Here is a 21,979-nt window from a genome sequence, read left to right on the forward strand (position 1 = left end):
ATTTTAGAAACACACACACATAGACAGATGATGTTTAAATGTCTAAAGAAAGCAAACACGACTGAGGATATTTACATTATTCTTTCATTTATAGGCAGGTCCAAAAAGATGCCATTGTGTGATGTTTAGTGGTTATTAATAGCTTTGTGTTCCGGTGATTTTTGGGAAAAAGGTTTGTTTTGAAAAATTCACATGAAGTGCAGGACACATTTCATGAAGTAGGCCATATGAAAATGTTCTTAAACTATTTTAGACATTCTGCTGAAACCCTTGATGCTGGCCAGTTCATGCATGAAGCTTTTAGAAATGAGTTCATTTCTAATGATAATTGTTGTTTTGCTTTTCTCATGAAGGTTCGAGTAGACAGTGGAATTGAGGAAGGAAGTGACATCAGTATTTATTATGATCCTATGATTTCCAAGGTAATAGAATAATAATATCAGACCATCTTAACAGTCCCATTTGATTTAAAATGTCAGATTGATTTACTGCGGTTGTCATTGACTAGTTGGTCACATATGGTAAAACACGAGAAGAAGCTCTGAAGAAAATGGAAAACGCGCTTGATAATTATGTCATCCGAGGTAAATGGCATAAAGAAGTATGCAAAAACATTTAAATGTGAAAATATTCCAAATGCAAATTTCTTTCATTGCTAATTCTGTCATTTGCTCAGGTGTGACCCATAACATTCCTCTACTGAGAGAGATCATTGTTCACCCACGGTTTGTGTCTGGTGATATCAGCACTAAGTTTCTCCCGGAGGTGTATCCTGATGGGTTCAAAGGTCACATGTTAACAGCAGGAGAGAGACGGGAGCTGCTGGCTACGGCTGCGGCACTCTATGTAGCGGCACAGCTTCGCTCGCAGAGGTTCCTGGGAGATCTGAGGTGAGAGACAGATGGGGCATCTGGATTACACACACTGACAACTACCAGTTACGATGGTTAGGGTCCTATACTGCACTTTTGTCTTTTTCTTGTGATTTTTTTTTTTGCAGCAAAAACAGTAATTTAGTTAAAGGGTCATGAAACCCCCTGTTTCAGCAGCAGTCAGTTCTCACCACAATTTAAAAAAAATGCTACATAAGTGGGCGTGGTTCTGATTCAGTTTTATTTCTGCAAATTACCATTACACGCAACACAATTTACACATGGTTTTGTAAGCTCACTGTAAATTACATAATACGTATATCCTGTGACAGCTATAATTTAATGCACAAATAAATGCACAGCCATTCACATTTGTTCTCTGTTGAAAGTATATGAACACGCTGTTGCATCTTTGATCACTTTTGAGGCTTATTTTGCTTCTTTTTGAAGCTGTTTGATCAGTTAAATTGTTGGCCGAAGGTGAAAAGTGTTTGTGCCGAAGACTCAAGATCTGTTGAAGAGAACTTATGTGAAGCATAAACTCATACAAAGCAAAAACAAACAGTTATTTTTGATCCATTAATGCATCTCTCGCTTTCTGTATGCGGTCTCTCTGTTTGAAGCGCCTGTCATAGGAAATCAACACGTGCTGTCATGAATAATTAAGCAAGGCCTCTTCTCATTGGATAAGGACACGCAGTCTCATCAATAATTATGAGACAAGAAAACGTCACATCCTGTGATGCAGACACAAAGACAAATTTAAACCTGAAAGTTGAAAATAGCCCAAACCGGTTTGACATTTACTAGTTTTCTCCTACATTAAAAACTAATGGATGGTAACATAGAATTCAATGATGTTCAACATTAATGTTCACACATGTTTTTGGGTTTCATGACCCTTTAAACAGTATTTCACATTACCATTTCCCAGTTATCTATAACTCTTATTAGACCCTCATTAAACAAACATGATTAGATAGTTTCTTCAGATATGAGATTAGCAAAGGCCCATTCACACCGATAATAACTATATACACTTTTAATAATCTTTCTCATTCTATTAGAATAACGAAGTCCACATAATAAACAAAGTTATCGTCCTTTGGTGTTAATGCCAATATAGTTACTGTTATAGTTATTTTTTCTTGGTGTGAGGTCTTAACAATGACTGCTGAATATCGAATTGGCATTGATATATAAACATAGGTGTTCACATATTAATGTGCTATATAGTTATGATATCATAACTAGAATGATTTTTGAATAACCGTTTCTTATTTGCAGCTTGCTTTTCATAAATCGACTAGTGAGCGAGTTTTGTGTAGTGCACATTAGAGTATGTCTACTAGTACATAATTTAATAATCCATCAACATTTTTCCCTTCATAAAAGCTTGGAAAATCCGGTTTTCCATTATTAGTTTTATGTTTTCCTTTGGTTTACCATTATTTTGTGTGATATTCTTTGTCTTATGATAGTTGCAGAACTGCCGAGAGAGTTTTAATGACATCTTAAATTCATTGTTCATGTACACTTTTATGAAACTTAAACATTTTCAATGTTATGAATGTTAATGTTTTATCAACTCTTCTGATAAAAATATGTCAACAAGGTAACATTGTATAGCTGGCTCACATAAAAGATGATATTTTGGTGAAATTGTAAGAATAACTAATGACAGTCTTGGTAGCATGAGTTAGAATGAGTCTCAGATTCTAAACAATAAGTAATGTTTTGCACCATATGGCATCATTTTTCAGCAAAAGTGTTTGTAAAGTTATTACATTAGTTACATTTGTAGCTGTAAAATGACTAGCAGTTATTGAAAATGGAAAACAAATTATTTGTTCGGGGTTTTTTTTTGGTTTGGTTTTTTTTAAGGAAAAGATATATACGGTAACAAAAATTGTAATATTTATATGTTGGAGAATGTGAGAAGTGTTGGAGGGCCAAGTGAAAAGTGTTGTAAAATGCCAGCAGAAGAAATCCCTATTGTTGAACACAGTAATAAATAATCTAACTGGATCTTCTCTCCATCCAGCGTTTTTAGACAAACTTCGAAACATCTGCAGCCGTCTAGTATCTCACTGTGCTTATGAGAGAGCTCGTGTCTTGCGGGGGCACCATGTTCCATATGAACCGTAAATACAAGCTTCAGACGATAACCACCTTATGTACAAACAATCAGGAAATGCGCTTAGCAGTAATCCACTTACAAGCATACAGCACTGTGAATAAACTTTTAGTGTATGCAACTATCAAACTACTTTGAAGGTATAACCTCATAACACAAGTTGTATTTAATATAAAATGGTCCCTTTAGTGTAAATTAATTAGTTGTCAATGTACCTTTCAGACTCTGCCAATAAAACACTCATGAATTATTCTTCATCTGGAAAAGAAGACCAATTTACACTTGTAAAAAGATGCAGAGAGACCATCTGTCTAAACATCTCTCCAGTTTCCCCCTCCACTGTCTCTTTTCTCTTTTTTTATGCGTTTCAAAAGTTATTGGTTGGGGGTGGGCTTTCTCTTTGTAGTGAATACAGCCCACCATAGTGGAAAAACACAGCATTCCTCCTAATACATTTACTTTAGGTCTCCTAGCTGAAGAGCTGTCAGTCAAACAGCCAGTGACCAGGTGGTGTGTGTGCGTTTGTTGTGTTTTTTAATTCATCGGTAGAGGGAAACTGTATAGTTGAAAATGATTATAGTGAGAGATTTGTGAGCGACGAGATTATAGTGAGAGAAAAAGAAAGTGTATTTGTTACGCCCTGGTATGACAGATGATAAACATTCTGTGTGTGTGTGTTGTGCTCCAGGGTGTCCAGTGTTCCTGTAGAGAGCCGAGTTTGGGAGCTGTGTGTGGAACTTGATAAAGGTGTTCACATGCTGGGTGTGTCTCGGTCTGGAAACAACTATACGGTGAGTGAAAGTATTTAAAATATTACGTCTCATGTCAGATCTCAGTTTATTTCCCACGTGTAGGAGCTGTGGTGCATATATGCTTGACGCGTTGAGCAGTGGTGCTCATGTGGGGGATACTGGTTCGATCCTATTCCTTCTCTTAATCTTTAATAATTTACTGTCATTCCTGTCAAAGCCTAAAAATAATAAAATAATTGTTCCTGTCTCATTAACATTGTTGTCCAATTTTGGCAGGATAGCATGGTTAAATCCATAAATTCACCATCTAAAGTCTGGACCCAATCTTTCTCCATTAATGGCCATTCAAAAGTAGATAAATTGCAAATATTTCATAATTAAGGGGTGGACATTTAATTTAATTTCATTATTTTATTTTATTCAGCATTGTCAATATATTTTTTTTTAGTGGCTGCATAGTGATGTGTAATATGAATAACATGTATGGCTCACGTGGTTGACTTCTATGGTTCCCATAAGCAAAGATGAGAGATTTCACACAATTCCAGCAACAATTTGTCCTCATTTAGTCATAACTCATCCCGTCTATCCAGCTGATTTCTGTGAGAAGGCCTATTCTCTGCTTCTGTTATAGTACTTCCAGTGAGCGCTCCTGCTCCCTCACTAATGTCTTACACAATGTCCTCTGTGGTAGTATTTGCATTGAAATCAATCCCTCGACTCTTGAGTCTAAATCACTTTAGGATCTGTGTGTTCTTCCTCATCTGTTACTGAAAGACCCTCATGGAGCCGCTGCTCTCACACTTTCCCTAAGACGTCACTCACTAACTGTGTGTTTAGACACCTGTGGCCCTTCAGTCAGGGATAAAAGGAGCCTCGGGGGTTCAGGGGCCTCACCTGATCTCCTTGGACCCCTCTCTCTCTTGCTCTTACAGCTGAGGGCTGTATGTGTGTTTCTGCACATCAAACTGGACCCCCTGCTCCACAGATGGCCCTGGAGCTTCCAGTGTCCCAGCATGCTTTGGGAATGTGACTGATTATTCAGAACTGTTGTTTAGACAAGTGTTTGAGGGCTGAGGGTAATCAGTTTGACCAGTGACACTGGTTTAGAGAAAAGACTTACATGAAACCCCCCACATCCGCTAACAGGCATCAGGTGGATTTGGGTGTAGAAACTACTGAATGACCTTACATGGGTTCAGAAACTTACATTTTGATTTCTTTGTCGCTCTTTCCGTCACACAGATATGCTCTTTCTTTTACCTCTGTCACACATAGTTACTCAAATATAACAATTATAGCTTTTGTTGTCCTATGTCAAACTCCCACCGTGCGTTTTGTTTGTTGGTTTAGGTGGAGATCGATGGAGAGAAGGTTGCAGTGTCTGGAGAATGGAACTTGGCCTCAGCACTGCTGCCCATCACCATCAACGGCAAACACAGAACTCTCCAGGTTCACAAACACACATACACATATGTAGAGGGAATAACTGGCTCTGGTCCATTATTGAAAAGTTACGATGAATTATTGTAAAGTAATGCACACTTGAGGTAGTAGAATTTACACTACGGGTGTAAATCAATCCAAATATTGTTCAATCCAATAACAATATGGATATTGTTCAATCCAATCAATCCTCTCAGATGTAGCTTTTAAAACCCTGATTCATACTAAACGGCTCTTTACCTTTCATATGTAGCGTTGGACAGTTCGATTCATTCTAGTGCAGAGGTCTTCAGCCCTGCTCATGTGGACCGACTGTCCAACTCTAATCAAACACCTGAACCTGAAGCAGGTTGAAGACCTCTGTTCTAGTGAATCGCATCTTCCCAAACAGACCCTGTTGAGCCTTGGATAACCAGATTCATTCTGATGAATGTTCCTAAAATACCCTCACATGGCATTTCATGGGGTTTTTTTTGTATCTGTATATCTTTGTTAAATAAAAATAGGACATTTTCTAGCTTTTTTATATTTAGTATTAATTCATTTTTTCACGTTTGATGATGTCACACTTACTGGGATTGTTCTTGGGAAAAACCCACATTGATATTATAATTATAAGTTATATAATTGGATAGAGGCACAGAAAAGAGGTCCACCCTATTTCACAAAGATCTACCCACTTGGAAATTTCTCGCCTCACCACTGGTCCAGAGGCAATTGTTCAACTTATTACATGGCTCTTTGGAACATTTGATTCTGATTGGTCAACTATAAAATAACGATTTTTAATATTTTAAAAGATGGCTAAACTCTAAATTGACCAACGTCCCAGCCTCCAGGCAATTATCACTCTTATCACTGCGGATTTTATTTCTGCAGATTAAATCAATGTGATGTTTGTTTGTTTGTTTATTTATTTAGTTAGTTAGTTAGTTAGTTAGTTGTTAGACATGCTATTGGTGTGATTCAAAGACACTAACAGGCTTTATGTCTTAATGTTTCCTCTCTGAATGCAGTGCCTCTTGCGGACAGCGGCTGGAGAGATCACCCTGCAGTATCTGGGCACTTCAGTAAGTCTTTAAATAAGCACCTCATAGTGACACCTACCAATATAAACTGTATGTCAGTGGTTCTCAACTGGTTTTACTTCAAAACCCAGATTATACATTGGAGATAAAGTGGTGACCCAGCATAGTAGCACATTTTATGATACTGTGTTAATCAAAACAATTCTAACATTGGAATGTATTATTTTTTAGTAGTATTAAGCTACTATTTTTCCATAGCACACAAATTTATCCAAGTTTATCCATGCTGTAAAGGAACTTTGTTTTTTTCTTTGTCTTGCAAAGCATGTCAGAATGTGTTCTGCTTAATTTGCTTTCTACCAAGTGAAAGATACATTTGTGCCAAAATACTGCACAGTTTGATTGTACAGTTTGATTGAACAATAATCGACGACAAAAAAATGTGGCCAATAATGAACAAAATACTCCTCTTTTAAAAGTTAATTAGCATATTTATATTTATAGCCATTCTTAATTATATGGCTGATTGCATTTTATTTGTACCCCGCCCCCCGCTCTCTAAGACCCTGTCAGAATAAACATATTTTTGATTTGTTGACCCATCAGTTGAGAACCACTGCTAAAATGAATGATGTCATGGGACATTTTGCAGCTAATCTTAGATGTTTCTGTTAGTTCGTCCTCAAGTGTTTCTTATGCGCACTGTTCTGTAGCTGTATATGGCAGTAAAAACTAAAAGGCTGTGCATACCAAGGATAATAAACATAATAACTATACAGTTTTAATAATCATTCTATGAGATTCTATGAGAATATGGACTTCCACACCACAGCAATAACGATTACTGCACAGAGGAACAATGTCATTGGAATCACTTTCAGAATGTTTTCCAGCTCCCGAGCGATAAAAAAAGTTGCAAGCCAATCAGAATCCACCTGACTTTAAGAAGCTTGAGCATTTAATGAAAATAAACAACATTATCATCCGTTGTTGTGAGTGCCAATATAGTTATCGATATATTTATCGTTCTTGGTATGATCGTGCCTTTGTTTGTGTGTGTTCATGAGCACTCTGTGGTGTTTTTCTGTGTACCTCATGCTGGGTGATGTATGCTATATTATGTCACTCACTGGGGCATGTATCCTGTCTTTACACTCCAGTCGATCTACCAAACATTCACACACGCAAACGCACAGAGATTCACACTCAAGGCACAGGTGTCTCAACTCAACTACAAATCAAACCAAGCCGTCCTGTCTTTGTTTACCCAAAGCCACCTAAACAATCAGCATCGACGTTCTGTAAGCTTAAACAAACAAACAGGGTTAAAAACACAGTAACTCTGTAAAAGAAGAGGAAATGCCGGCTTCCAGACTGCACACGCGTGTGCTTCATGGGGGGTCTCTGCTTCAAAGTCCTTCTGAGGGGGTTTGTTTCAAAGTTTCCATGGGGTCACGGCTATTATGGGATACCTTCCGTTCATTCTATGTTAACAGATCAGTGGGGCTGTGGTTTGTCAGTGCTTGTCTGTTTCCACGTCAGGTCCAGCAGAAACCAGAGTTTCAAAGTTTTTAGGGTTTCCTCCTGTCAGAAAAGTAATAAAGATGTTTTTTTTCTCAGGAATCGCGCTTAGAAATTCTGTGAGAACAATAGTAGAGGACCTCAAACTGCCTTCACTAACCCAGTGTTTCCCAACTCTGTTTCTGGAGGCACACCAACCAACACTACAGTTTCAAACTATTTCTAATCAAACCCACCTGACTCAACTCAGCTTGTTAGAAGAGACTCCAAGACCTGAAATGAAAGGGTCTGGTACAAAATGTGTACTGTTGGTGTGCCTTCAGGAACAGGGTTGGGAAACACTGCACTAACCTCCTTCATGGGTTAAAAGTCATTAGTGAGTCCCAGAGCCATAGAGAGAAAGAGAAAGAGTTGCGACACTCTTTGATGTCGCCGCTATGGCTGCCACGTGGTTCATGTAAGCCCCAATAGTTCCAAAACGTACGCTGGCTGTCATGTTCTTCTATGGGACAGACCGCAGCGATTGCATTATTGAACGGTAAATATAAAACAAAACACACACCCAAGTACTTTTTCAGCTGTTATTGCATTTTGTTGATGTCAGTTTTGCATTTGGAGAGGCAGGGTGACAACGAAATACTGTATTACTTCGATAAGTTTTATGCTATATTTTTTGTAGGGGAAAGCTTAGTGTTCATGTTCGCATGGGTAGTAGCACTGGCTTTAGCGGGTCAAACTTAACTTTTCCATATCATTCATCTGATGATGGACGTCATGATATTTATTTTAGCACAACTGGGCTGTATTAGGCTATTGATTCCCGTGATTTTCCTTACGTTGCCTCTGGAACACTCGACGCGCAGCATTCACTCAAACTTAGCCAACACGTCACATAATGAAAAGTAAGTATATCACAAAAATTCAATTAAATAAAAGTTGCTATAACGGTGGTAGCGATTCATTACCGAACTAATTAGATGCTACCTTCGTCGCACTGGCAATGCTAGAAAATTAGTTGAAACAACCGAGATAAAATTTAAATAATTACGCTGTGCATATACAAATGAAGACCAGTATAAGCATCGCAAAGGGCCTCTGATACAATATAGACAGTTGACAATTCAAAAGAGGTCGATATCGGTCTTTGTCAGACACGTGGGTTTGTTGTGTGTGACGTCACCGCGCCGCCATTTTTGAGGTATCGCTACTGACTGTGAGCATTGAAGAGATTACAATAGTAGAGAAAACAAGTAAATAACTCGCAAAACTGGAGAAGCACAAGAAAACTGAGAAAAGGTCGTACCGCAATAAACTCGATAAATATGGCAGGTACCGTTATTTGGAGAAATTGTCATCCATTCAGAACATAGATCCATATATGAGCTAACTGCAGTGAGTTGGAGTGCTGATCGCGAATTGTTTTCCTCATCCTCATACTTGGACATTGTCAACTATCTTGTTTATGGTATAAGCGCATATACCAGTGAACAATTTAAAAACTATAAATCTCTTAAAGCCCACGGACATTTCATAAACGGCTGTGTACAGGATTTATTTACATTCCCACCGAAGGACACAGTAGTAATAGCAAAGATAGGTTTGCTGTATTGATGATGATGATAATGTCATGTTAAGGATGTTTTAGTTTGAAAAAAGAATGAAAAACACAATTCTCCAACATCAGAATACCCCAGCATCGATACCTTACAAATGGCGGTTACGCCCATAATGCACTTCGTGTATCGCGTGTGTGACGTCACCTGACAAAGACCGATTTCAGCAACTTGCCTCTGGAACAACTCGACACGCAGCAATGTAAGTGAATGGGGTTCAACGCCCAAATGACAGTGTTTGGAACTAATCCGTTCTTCAAATACCGGAAGTAGGCGGTTAAAAGCGGCACCATTTTTTACAACGGAGGTCTATGGGAGTGTCACAACTCTTTCTCTCTATGGCTCTGGTGAGTCCTAGTAGTCCCAGGCCTTTAAAACAAAAACACTTGATGTTAATCTTAAAACTGTTGATTGTCTATCCTAAGTGGCATGTGAGATTAGGATTAGTGTGTCCCAAATATTGGTGCATTGAAAATTGTCAATGGTGCCTAGATGGTATGATGTTTCTGGTAATTTTTGACATATACTTGCATGCTTTATGGATTAATATCAACCACAACCCCCCGCTCTAGAACAGAGCAAGATTCTGTATCCATCCATCCATCCATCCATCCATCCATCCATCCAAGATTAATGATGCTTAAAATTCAGCTTTTCCATCACAAGAATAGATTACATTTTAAAGTACATCAAAACAGATTAGTTATTTTTAATTGTAATATTTCATTGTATTATCATTTTTGGTGAAATTATTCTAGGCTTATTGAGCATCAGAGACTTCTTAGTGACCCCTACCTGCACGGTAGTGTATTTTGGAATGATACATTATGGAAAAGTAGTAGTTGTGGTCCCAGACTTTCTTTTTACGATTTAGATCAAGTACCCAACTATGTTGCAGTACTTCTCGTAAGCACATGCTGGTAACATCTAAATATTTCAGTTGTGACTTCACCTTGTTGCTCAGAGGTTGACCCCGGTCACAGAATCATCACCCTTCATTACTGTGTGTGACCTGAGTTTAGCAGAATGATGTAAGGCTTCCTTTGTTGAATTCCTGGAAAGCAGACATATTCCCTTCAGAGAGCTACCCAGTGATTAATTAGTGAGCCTTTTCCTTTTTGCTAAATATAGCACAGAAATGACAACACACATGTACAGGGGGGTCTTCACAATGACACACTGGTCAGGAAGTGCCACCGAGGGTGAGAAACTTGTAAAGAACTAGTAGTACAAACGTATTTGGCTCTTTTGTTGAGGACATACAACATTCAAAGCATTAAAAATAGTTTTTTTTAGAAACTATACACACACACACACACACACACACACACACACATATATATATATATGTATATATACGTGCCATTTTTTTTTCCAGATAAATACCTTAATGTAACCTGATGGGATAATTGCTTTTACTGACATATAAATTAAGCATTTGCTAAGGTTTTGAGTTCTGTAATTGATGCTCTGAAAATGGCCCTGGAGGTATGACCCCCCACTGTACTCAAATATCCATCTCACCTCCCTCTCATCCCTCCATCCTGTAGTGTCAGTGGCCTGTTCTTTATGTGACTGTATTAATTAGCTCTTCATTTGCTCTGCAGGCTGTTATGAGCTAATGGCTCTCCATTAGTGTCTGTATGGAGAGCAGGGGGCTGATGCTCTTGGCACACTGCTGCTACTCTGAGAGAGAGACTGAGAGTTTGTGGGAGTTTGCGTTGCTAATCATTAAATTGAAAAAAATGCTTTTCATTCATTGAGCAGTGCGGAGGGCCAGGCTTCACTCGTCTGTTAATTGAATTAGACTGGCCACTGACAGAGCCTTTCATCTGTCTGAGACTCACAAAGAAAAATAAACCGTTAGCTGCCCGGCATGTGTTTGGAAACCGATTTGTGCTGCCATCTAAAGGAGGAGATGGGAAGCTTAGGAGAATATTTAGAACAGGAGAGAGGCCGCACTATGCATAAATAGTTTTTATTTGCACAAACGCGTTTCGCCGCGTGCCTTCTTTAGGAACGCGTTTGTGCAAATAAAAACTATTAATGCATAGTGCGGCCTCTCTCCTGTTCTAAATATTCTAATTATTCAGGCCAGCACTCTTAAAGTTTAAGTTTAATCATTGAGTGAAGCCCGCTCCTATTCCCATTTACAAGCTTAGGAGAATATCATGGGAGATCAGGGCAGCCTAGCCTAGTTGTTCACTGACCATATGTTGCCATAAGTAGGTCTGAAAAACACAGGGAAAGCCATCAGATAGCATTTATGTAATTGGCACTATTTTTTAACTGGATCCACCTGGAAGTAGCAACTATCGTGAACTGTGGCATAAAAAGGGGAGACATTAGTTAATTTAGAGCCTTTAAAAAAGAGCGAGAACTGGTAAAATATATGCTATAATAATATGAAATGTTGGTGATATATATACACTATCCTTCAATACACTATCCTTTGGGGTCAGAAAGATTTTCAATATTTTTAAAGAAATGAATAGTTATTCAGCAAAGATGCATTCAACTGAAAATTCAGCTTTGCCTTCACAGGAATAAAATAAATTAAATTTCAAAATATATTAAAATTTAAAACCATTGTGTTCTATTTCTGTTTAGTATTTATAAATATTGTAATAATATTTTACAATATTACTCTTTACTGTATTCTGATCAAATAAATGTATCCTTGCTGAACAATCTTACGGACCCCAAACTTTTGAACTGTAGTGTATGTTGCTCACAAAAACAATCAGAATACACTTCTAATTTTGGGCCTAACAGGGACATTATAACCAGTTAAATCACCACCATGTCTGATACATATTACACACAAAAATAAGTTTATGAAATTTCAACATTAGTTTTGAGACCGTTAGTATCAGGTACATGTAATATACACAGACATAATATAGGTATATTTTGCAGCATTTCCATCCACCTAAAGTCATTTTCCATAATTTTTTTTTTTTTTTTTTTTGGTGTGCTGTCTTTTAAGACTAATGTGAAATTATTGGTCTGAACAAGATACAATGTCCACTAGAGTTTATACTGCTAAAATAAATTGGTGAAATGTGTGTTTGTCTTCTGGAGTGTTTGTCTTTTGGTTGTTTATTACATCATAGTTTTCTGTATTTAATTCATTGAGGTATCTGTGTACTCACGTCTATGCGTTTCATGTGTTCAGTTTAAGTTGCGTGTGCTGAGTAACCTGGCAGCGTCCCTCAGTAAGCACATGCCAGAGAAGGTTCCTGAAGACACCAGTAGTATCCTGCGCTCTCCCATGCCAGGATCAGTGGTGGCTGTGTCTGTTAAACCAGGGGATAGGGTAAGTGACTTACTGCTGAAAATACTGCTCATTCAGCATAACTATATTACTCTCATTTTCTCTGTTTAACTTTATGATATGGATTCAAATTCAGTCTGGATTGCTTAAAGGTATCTAGGTGAATTGTTCCAAATAACTGCAACTTTTAAGGTAGCTGACCTCTAAATATAACCGGTACTCATAAATACAACCAGACAGTTAAATGTCAGTCACTTAGACACAAGATACAAAAAAGAATAGAGGGATATTAGCAATAAATGTAGTATGAAAGTACACTTTATCTTTAAAGGAAAATTCAACAAGAAATTAAAATGTACCCATCTTCATGCAGCAAAAAAGAAAAAAACTGCAGTTGGACTGTAGAAATGCAGTAGAAATTTTACATTGGTTTAAAAAAATCAGAATAATGGCACATTTCCGCCACCCAATGGACTGGAGTATGCAGCACTAGGTGGCACACAGAGAAATGTCATTTTTTTTACTGTTAAAATGTCTTAAAGCTACATTATATAACTTTGTAACTAGAGATTAAATTATAGAACTACATTATGTAACTTTGTGACTAGAGATTCAATTATAGAACCAAAAGTTATTTGTGGCGTAAGGGACTGTTCGTTATTTATTTAAGGGGCCACCGGAGGAGTTTTGAGATCTATAGTCAAAAAAGACTTGACCCTCCCTTCGCCAGCAATAAATTTTTCTATGACCCTCCAAAATGATTGTGAAAAAAGGCATGACCCTCCCCGATCATTTATTGATTACTTCTGTACTGGTTTGCGCTTGGCAAAGATGTTCAGATATCTCTATGCCTCTACACCAAACGTTCATTAAAAGGCTCCTGCACACCCGCCTTTTTCAAACTGGCGCAGCGCTGACTCGCGATAGGTAGAAACTGCATGATTTGATTTGTTAAACATGAGGATTATCCGACTGGCATCGCCGCTCACTCTAACGTTAACCTAGATAATTGTTCGCTGTTCTTAGGCGCATAACCAAGTGTGTGTGCGGAGTGTGTAGCGCGCACTGCATGACATGGAGGCGCCGATGCGATTTGCATTTTCCTATCAACAGTGGAAACAACTTAAAATACTCTATCTGGCCATACAGAAAATAATAATGCATCAGTCGCAATACTTTTATTTGTGTAAACTCACAATAACAAGAAAACGTTTTGCTTTCGTAAAATAAAATAAAACAATCAGGGCGCGCTTTCATGGTCTCCGTGAACTGGAGCGCGTCAAAAAATATCTATAGAAAGCTTGATATGTCCACTTTTAAACGAAAAAAATCAAATCGAAAGCAAATATCATTTGATTATGTAATCCGTATAAGATGCATTTCTCTAAAGGCGCACTTTACAGCGGAGATGTATGGAGACATGTTTGCAGCGGACACTGATTTAGAAAAAAAGAGTTTATTAATAAACAATTCAAATGCATCGTTATTTTTAAATACATATTTATAATCATTAGCCTGCTTTTGCGTCAAGATTATGCATGCGCTTGAGCGCAGAATGGGCTATATCCCATGCAGTATTTAAGCAGAAATTAACGTGCGACTAGTCAAATATTTAGTATATCATTTACTATATTTGACATTATTTAATTAGTAAGTATCCAGCTCTTTACATTACATTTTTTGAGTTAACAATTAGGCTAGTTAATGAACTAATAAAATAATAGAACAAGTTAAGATGCTAACTATAATTATATTTAGCATGACTTGTTCCACCACGCAAATTACTGTTTTTAAGGTGACAATCTTTCACATCTTCACATTTGAAGATTTACTGTATCTTGAAGATTGTTGTATTGTGTTGTATCTTCTGTTATAAAGATTGACATTTCGTTAATTTAAAAAAATGAGCACATAAGGTTGTTAAAATGTTGTTAGATGTTCTGTTTTTACTACTTTTTGAATTGTGTATAATAATATATCTAATGAAGATATATTAACAAAAAAATCTTATGTATTATATATAAAACATAGCCTAGGCTATATCAAATAAAAAAAGGTCCTCATTGGTTAATTTTGCCTGCCCCCACTCAGTGTTGGTTCGCCTCTGTCTTGCGATGAATAAGGGGCTGTTTACACCCGGCCACTTCATGCGTGTTCTGTGATGGGATAGCTATCCGATCGTGAAGAGGCCAGGTATAAATGCCCTCCGAAACGCATTCGAGACGGATTTGAATCCGATCGCTCAAACCACTTCAGGAGAGGTCTGGGCCACATTCCCGACAAAACGGGACATGTGTAAATGCATCTGGTTGTGGAAACCACATATGTAAATTGTACTCCTCCCAAAAAATGCAATAAAATAAAAATAAACCTGAGAGCGTGTTATAGGCTATATGTCATGTTATAGCCAGACATGACGACGCTACTGCAACACGCATCACTGCAGATGAGCAACGTGCAAACTAGGCTATTTGAAGAATTGAAGATAGGATTTAAATCCGTTTTGCAAAAACGCATTTATGCGACCACACCAGGTGTAAATGGAATCGTTTTGATAAATCAGATAGCTATCCGATCTGAGAAAACGCATGAAGTGGCCAGGTGTAAACAGCCCCAATAATGTAGCACGCGTCATTTGTGTTTGTTTTCAGACATGATAGCCTGTTTTATACTTGTGCTTATGCGATATCACAATTTTTGATCGTGGATTATGTGATATCTCCACGATCTGCTTTTGAAGAAATATGGTAGCCTATCGTGCTACAGCGCACATTCTATCAACTGCAGTTCTGGCGCCTCAGTCCCAAACTCGACGTAGGCTACATATCACATGCAGCGGTAGAGTTACACTCACAGGACACTGCTTGTGATTCGCAATCACAAAAGTGTATTATTTGCTCGTGGTAAACATTTCATTGGCGTTCTGTTCTGACATGATGCAATTTTTTCTGAGCGCGTGCGCACTGTCAAACAGCGCCAAACTGGACTTGATCTTTCCATCTTTCGCGTCTGATTTTTGTTGGGTCAGACCCATCTGCTAGCTATGGGGGGACCGAGACTGAGAGAGCTACATGGAAAAATATGCACAAAACAAGCCACTTTGAAAGTTTGTTGTTTTCACGAATACAAAAGTTGGGTGACCCTCCCCCTAGACTAAAAAAAGTTGGATGACCCTCCCCTCAACAAAGAATAAAAAGGCATGACCCTCCCCTATTTTCCTCCGGTGGCCCATTCCATAAATACCGAACGGTCCCTAACGTTTGTGTGAGTGCTTCTGCTGTTCTGCGTGGATGAATCTGATGGCTCGAGATGCACTGGTGTGTCCATGGGTACCGGACAGGTGATTTGTCTTTTCAGTGTGTATGACACTCAAATATCAATGACAACAAAACTCAATAAATGATACAAAATGGATGCTTATTGTTTTAAGGTGCATAACTCGACACCTTTACCTTATTTTATTTTTGTATTATTATTCTCAGGTTAGGTAAGTTGAATCTGACCTAAATAAAAAGGATTTCAAATCAGACAGAATACTTCTCAGTGGACTCAACGTTATAAATGAATGCAGGAGGCAGATTTTGTTATAAAAACAGAAGTCAATTTACTACTTTCTCTAGCAGTACAAAATAACATAGTTATTTAACATAGTTTAACATAGTCTAAACAGTTTTGCGAACCAAGTCAATGTCAAGTCATGTCCCCTTTATTTATATAGCGCTTTATACAATACTAATTGTTTCAAAGCAGCTTTACAGAGATAACAGGAACATGATGCATTTTGTCTGTTGTTGCACAACAATGCACAGCAATGTGATGCTATGTTAACTAAATGTATTTCTGAAAATCCAAACTTACAGTAGTGATTTTCGGATAAAGCAAAAACACGATCCGGGAAATGATTTATGATGTACCCCCTGTCCCCCTTATTTACATTTAGTTAATTTTGTCTAAAAAAAACAATAACATTGTGTAGCTTTAAGTACTGGGTTTTTTTTCAATATAAACAGTGAGAGCACTTGGAAAAAAAATCAATGAGCCACTCGTGCTTAGTTGCTCACACTCTAGGTGCTTTATTAAGTGTTAAAGTGAGTCCTGAAGTGCTTCCATTGTATTCAATTCACCCAACCAGGTGTTCATCAAATGATCTCCTTTTGTGTTCCACAGAACAAAGAAAGTCATACAGGTTTGAAATGACGAGTAAATGAGGACAGCATTTTCTATTTCGAGGAAACTATTCCTTTAAATTACGTGGGTTGCATTGGGATTACATCATTTGTAAAGCTGACAGTGCACTTCAGTATGACAAAACGTGTGTGTGTGTGTGTTGCTGTCAAGTTGAATTGAATGTGTCCTGACTCAGTTTGTTAATGACTTATATATAATGCATAGACCGACTGGCTCCGACTAATACATCTGAGCTCTTCCAGTAAAACATCTCATTCACTCAGCAACGTCACAAGAACACTGCAATGAAGAGCTCTCACACTGATTAGTCTCCACACACACACAGCGGTGACGTTCACACCACCTGATGTTACCACTTCTGCATAGATAAGACAGAAATGATTCCTTGTGGATGGAGGGAAACGGCTATTCCTCAGTGCTCGCTTATTTCCATAATCCATTTCCCTAATGGAGAGTTTGATAGATACAAACAGAGGTTTCTTTTATTGATTTTGCTCTCACGTTACAGCGAGCTTTGTTCGTTTGTTAACCGTTATCACTCTTCTAATGCATGCTCCTTTATGAAATGATATTACAATATTCCCCTGCTCTTTGTGCTGAGGTCGTTTTATGTACTAACTAGACCTTCGCGAGTCTATGAAGTTAATAAATGCGTGAAGGGAGATATTCTGTGAATTGTACATTTCAAGACGTTATTAGAAAGTAGTCATTGTGGAATGCCTGTTGTGGTTTTTGTTCATTTATCTGCGTGTGTTCTCAAGGTTGCAGAGGGACAGGAGATTTGTGTGATCGAGGCCATGAAGATGCAGAACAGCATGACCGCAGCTAAGGCAGCCAAGGTGAGCACACACACACACACACACACACACACACACACACACGTACGTTGATACATAATCCTGCTCACTACTCTGTGCATCATAAATCGATATGACATATAGAACATACTCTTCCACATACATCAGATACATTACAGTACCCAACACCGAGAGAGAGAGACATATCAAGGGGCCATAGTCCATTATCCACACTTGTATTCTGACCAGACCACTTAGCTACTGTGAAAGTCTCTCTCTTCTTATCAGAGGACTGAAACCAGACTGTGGTCATGGTGTTTATGATTCTTTTGATGGACTGTAGTACTTTATTGTACTTCATGCCATGGTTATTATAGTTAACTATAAAATAAAACATATTTTCTTTACTTAAGCAACCTGAAAAAAAAATAAAATATATATATATATATATATATATTCATTAGGATATATATATATTCATCAGGATCCATTGATGAATAATAAATTAAAAAGATAAGCGTTTATTCAAAATAGAAATCTTTTCTAACAATATAAATCTTTACTATCACTTTTTTTAATCAATTTAACACATCCTTGCTGAATAAAAGTTTTTTTTTTTTTTTAAACAGAAAGAAAAAAAATACTGACCACAAACTTATGAACTGTAGTGTATAAATGTCTTCACTGTCATTTTTGAGCAATTTAATGCATCCCTACTGAATAAAAATCAAAAAATCAAATGCTCTGTGCTCTTCTTTGATTCACAGCTCATACATTTCACACGTATGCTGATTCTTAAATTATGGATATTTTTTTATTAGAAATCTTTAAAAATATGTATGCAAACTGTTACTTTTTAAAAAACTTTTTGTAGAAAATATTGTTCGGTGTTAAAATGATCAAATACTAAATTACTTGGTAATGGCACCTAATGAAAATACTTTCTGATCATGTTTGAACAATAAAATAAAATAAATAAATGTATATATATTTAGAGACTTTCATCTGTTTGCAATGAACAGATCAAACAAAAGTAATTGAAATAGCTCAACACAACAAATGTTTCAAGTGGTTTCCCCAAATTCAACTTCTGCAGTCTCAAAATTATTCAACCCCCTGAATACAATCCCTCATAACAGCACACATTTGCAAAACAGGACAGGTGTTGTCTCAAGCACACCTGATGCAACTGATCAAGGGCTTCATTAGTTGCACCAGGTGTGCTTGAGCTGGAACACCTTACATATCTGAACTGGCTAGGTTTGTTGAGTGTATATATATATTTCCATAATAGGCAATTAGAAAATGTTTTGGATACTGATATAATGGTAATGAGATCAGTGTTGGGGATAGTGTTTCTGTAAAAAAAGAAAAGAAAAAAAAGCATACTAAATTAATAAATGGAAATATGATTGTAGGTTCTTAGGAAGAGTACAAAATGGAATTTCCCTGATTTTAATATAACGCATATAGAAGAGGCACTATAAAGTTTAAAGCTGTTAATATCGATCTTTTTAAACCAGAGTTATTGATTTTATATTTAAAAGCACTTTAAGATGATCCTTGGGGACTGATGTGTTCCTTTAATTGAAGAATCATCCATATGCATTTATATAGGAAGGAATACAAATGCGTGTGGGTGAAGAAACAATGAAGCCAAGTGGTTGCAATGATAATGTGTTTTAATTAAAATGAAAACCTAAAACCTTACCATCTTTTGTAATATGGAAGCATACATTTCTTATTGAATAATTTTCTCCATTGTTTCTCTGGGAAGCTTCCTGTGTCCAATGTGTGCTTGATTGACATTGATAAATGAGTGAACACAAAGCTTTTTCAGATGCAGAATGCATTGACCTTTCTCATTGAATGTGTGTTGTTGTTCAGGTGAAGAGTGTGCACTGTAAAGCTGGAGATACAGTCGGAGAGGGAGATCTACTCGTGGAGCTGGAGTAGCAGGACATCATCATCATCATCTGCAGGGCGCTGTGGAGGAGCAAACAAAGACACTAATAGAGTAGATGGAACATTCCTCCATTCATAGTTTTACTTTCTTTTATACATTCTGACTATAATGTATCCATCTCCCTGGAATTCCATTGGGTCCCAGTGAAGGAAATGTCAAAACACTTACATGATCTTGTGCCTTGGCCCTCCGTTGGAGGTTTTCTTGTTTCACATGGAACCAACCACAATTTGACATCATCAGCAGCAGCGATTGTATTTGAACGCATGTTTAAAAGCAGTCAATGAAAGCTGTTGACACACTCACTCCCTCCCTCTCCCTCTCTCTCTCTCTCTCTCTCTCTCTCTGTGTGTACATTTAACCTTGTTTAGAGAAGTGCTGTGAATGATTGGCATTGCTTCAACTAATTCTTAATTGTTAGGTCATAGTATGCAATGATTTTTCTGTTTCATGATTATTCAAACATAATATGGCCTATGTATTCTCTTCACCTCTAAATCGCCAATCCCACACTCTTTAATATTTAAGTGTTTCTTCAGAATATACAGATACACGCCTCATTTCTGTCATCAAATGCATTAAACTAGTCAAGAAACATGCAAGCTAATAATGTCACATGATCATATGTGATTATTTCTGCACAAGTTGTTCTTGGATATGTAGGATCTAAGAATCTAAGGAGAAAGAAACGGAGGAGTGGACCATTATCAGAAGGCCAAGGCAGATATGATTACTCCGAAACAGACAGCTGTGGTCAGGCTTGGAAGCCAGGAGACCCACCGGCACTGTTTCCTGTTTTCTATCACTCAGCCACTTAGATCCACTTTCTGTCTGTATTTGTTTTGAGAAAAAAATAAGTGTTATAATAAAAATGGGATTAATGTAAACATTCCAAGTGCTGCTGATTGTTTGAAACCCCAGGCTTGGAAAGCAAGCACATAAAATGCATTACTTAAATGAATGATTCATTGAATATGCTTTATGACTGGAGTCAACTCCTGCATACTCTCCAGCATAAGAGAAACAGACATACAACAGTAAAACCAGTTGGATTTGTCTTTCTTTTTTTTATTTCTTTTTTTTTTAATGTAGCAACCTTTTTTCTCTCACATATTTAACAAATGTAAACAAAATAAGTCCAAGAGATTTGCCTCAAATTGAGTCCGTTGTTTTAGTAGTACAGTAGTTTGATTGCTGCACGTTGTCTCCACTGTAACGTGGTTTCCTATTGTTGGTGTAGAAGACTGTCAAAATCAGAGAGGATTGATTTCCCTAAAAAACTGCCTAAAAGTGTAAACGCAAGAGTTTGATTCTTCAATACCCCATTTGGTTTGTTAAGAAACCGATTTAGACTTGCTTATCCTCGCAAGTGCCGCGTTGACATTTAATAACAGGATTTTATCTGAAAATACAACCTGTAGTAATCAGAAAATGAGTGTAATGCTGCATGTTTTACAAAAAACGCATTTGTTCTTCACTCTGAGCCATTTTAGTTCAGCAGTGGCTGTCAGTGTAGAAACTGGATTGCATCGGTAAGGTTGTGCTTCATAATGGTCACAGCTCTGACCTTGAGCTGACAATAAACTCAACACACACACTCAAACACTTCACTGACCTTTGACATTTCTCAGTGGCTTGCATGATTTCTAGTATGCAGCTTTATGGCCATACTCTTTCCTGTAACCACTGCGAGAGAAACTTGCTTTCTTGTTTTATTCAATACTGTAAAAAAAAAATGGAAAAACAAAAACTCCTTTAAACCCGGACAGCACTGCACCGGGTAACTTGGTTTAATTCTCTTCAGGGAATCCTTTCTTTAAATACGTCGCATGCAGAGATTGAACCGTAAACCAGGCCTCACACTGTAGTAACTCTCATGACCAGTTCGCGGTTGCTGTTGCTGGTCTGTCCGCGTGGTTCCTGGGGTCTCAGGTGGTGGCTGAGGAGATGAAGGATGTTGTAAGCACAGTGGTGGTCCGGCAGCGAGGCCTGCCCGTTGCTGGGCTCAGATGAGTCCTGCGGCTCTGTCGTGGCACCTGCTGCCAACGGGACGGGGTTTGTGGAGGGGGTCACGGTTCCCGCCGCGGCCGCTGCAGCCGCAGCCATGAGGGAGGACGTGGAGGTGGAGGCTTCGCCTTCTGTGCCGGACGGCCCCGTGCGGTGCGGCAGCGGCAGAGAGAAGTTCCGGAATGTGGCACAGGTCTTCTGGTGCTCCTCATTGTCTTTGACCTTGTCGTAGTTTAAGACTTTCCACTGCTGATTAACAGCCTGCCAGCGGTTAAAGATGCGAAATACGGAGGGACCCTCGTGGACAATCAGAGCTAAAAGAGAAGGATAGACGGATTTGTTAAGTGAGGGATAATGTTCAGTCGGAACAAATGG

General features: G+C 37.9%; 2 protein-coding genes across 3 annotated transcripts in view; one reads left to right on the plus strand and one right to left on the minus strand.

Moving 5' to 3' along the window:
- The window catches only part of pcca (propionyl-CoA carboxylase subunit alpha), a 48,145-nt gene extending 27,486 nt beyond the window's left edge, over window positions 1-20,659 (plus strand). The window contains exons 15-23 of the mRNA XM_079614662.1: window positions 354-422; window positions 509-584; window positions 677-890; window positions 3,698-3,800; window positions 5,115-5,213; window positions 6,224-6,277; window positions 12,548-12,688; window positions 17,596-17,673; window positions 19,519-20,659. Of these exons, the coding sequence (XP_079470788.1) occupies window positions 354-422; window positions 509-584; window positions 677-890; window positions 3,698-3,800; window positions 5,115-5,213; window positions 6,224-6,277; window positions 12,548-12,688; window positions 17,596-17,673; window positions 19,519-19,587 (903 nt within the window). The 3' untranslated portion in view covers window positions 19,588-20,659. The remainder of the gene's footprint in view (window positions 1-353; window positions 423-508; window positions 585-676; window positions 891-3,697; window positions 3,801-5,114; window positions 5,214-6,223; window positions 6,278-12,547; window positions 12,689-17,595; window positions 17,674-19,518) is intronic.
- A 23-nt stretch (window positions 20,660-20,682) lies between these two features.
- marchf4a (membrane-associated ring finger (C3HC4) 4a) overlaps window positions 20,683-21,979 on the minus strand; it is a 36,128-nt gene continuing 34,831 nt past the window's right edge. Inside the window, exon 4 of one of the 2 annotated variants that reach the window (XM_079614686.1) lies at window positions 20,683-21,918. In XM_079614686.1, the coding sequence (XP_079470812.1) occupies window positions 21,455-21,918 (464 nt within the window). In that variant the 3' untranslated portion in view covers window positions 20,683-21,454. The remainder of the gene's footprint in view (window positions 21,919-21,979) is intronic. The other variant, XM_079614687.1, reaches the window with a different exon arrangement.

The sequence above is a fragment of the Phoxinus phoxinus genome (genome assembly GCF_949152265.1).
Source record: "Phoxinus phoxinus genome assembly, chromosome: 6".
NCBI classification, from domain to species: domain Eukaryota; kingdom Metazoa; phylum Chordata; class Actinopteri; order Cypriniformes; family Leuciscidae; genus Phoxinus; species Phoxinus phoxinus.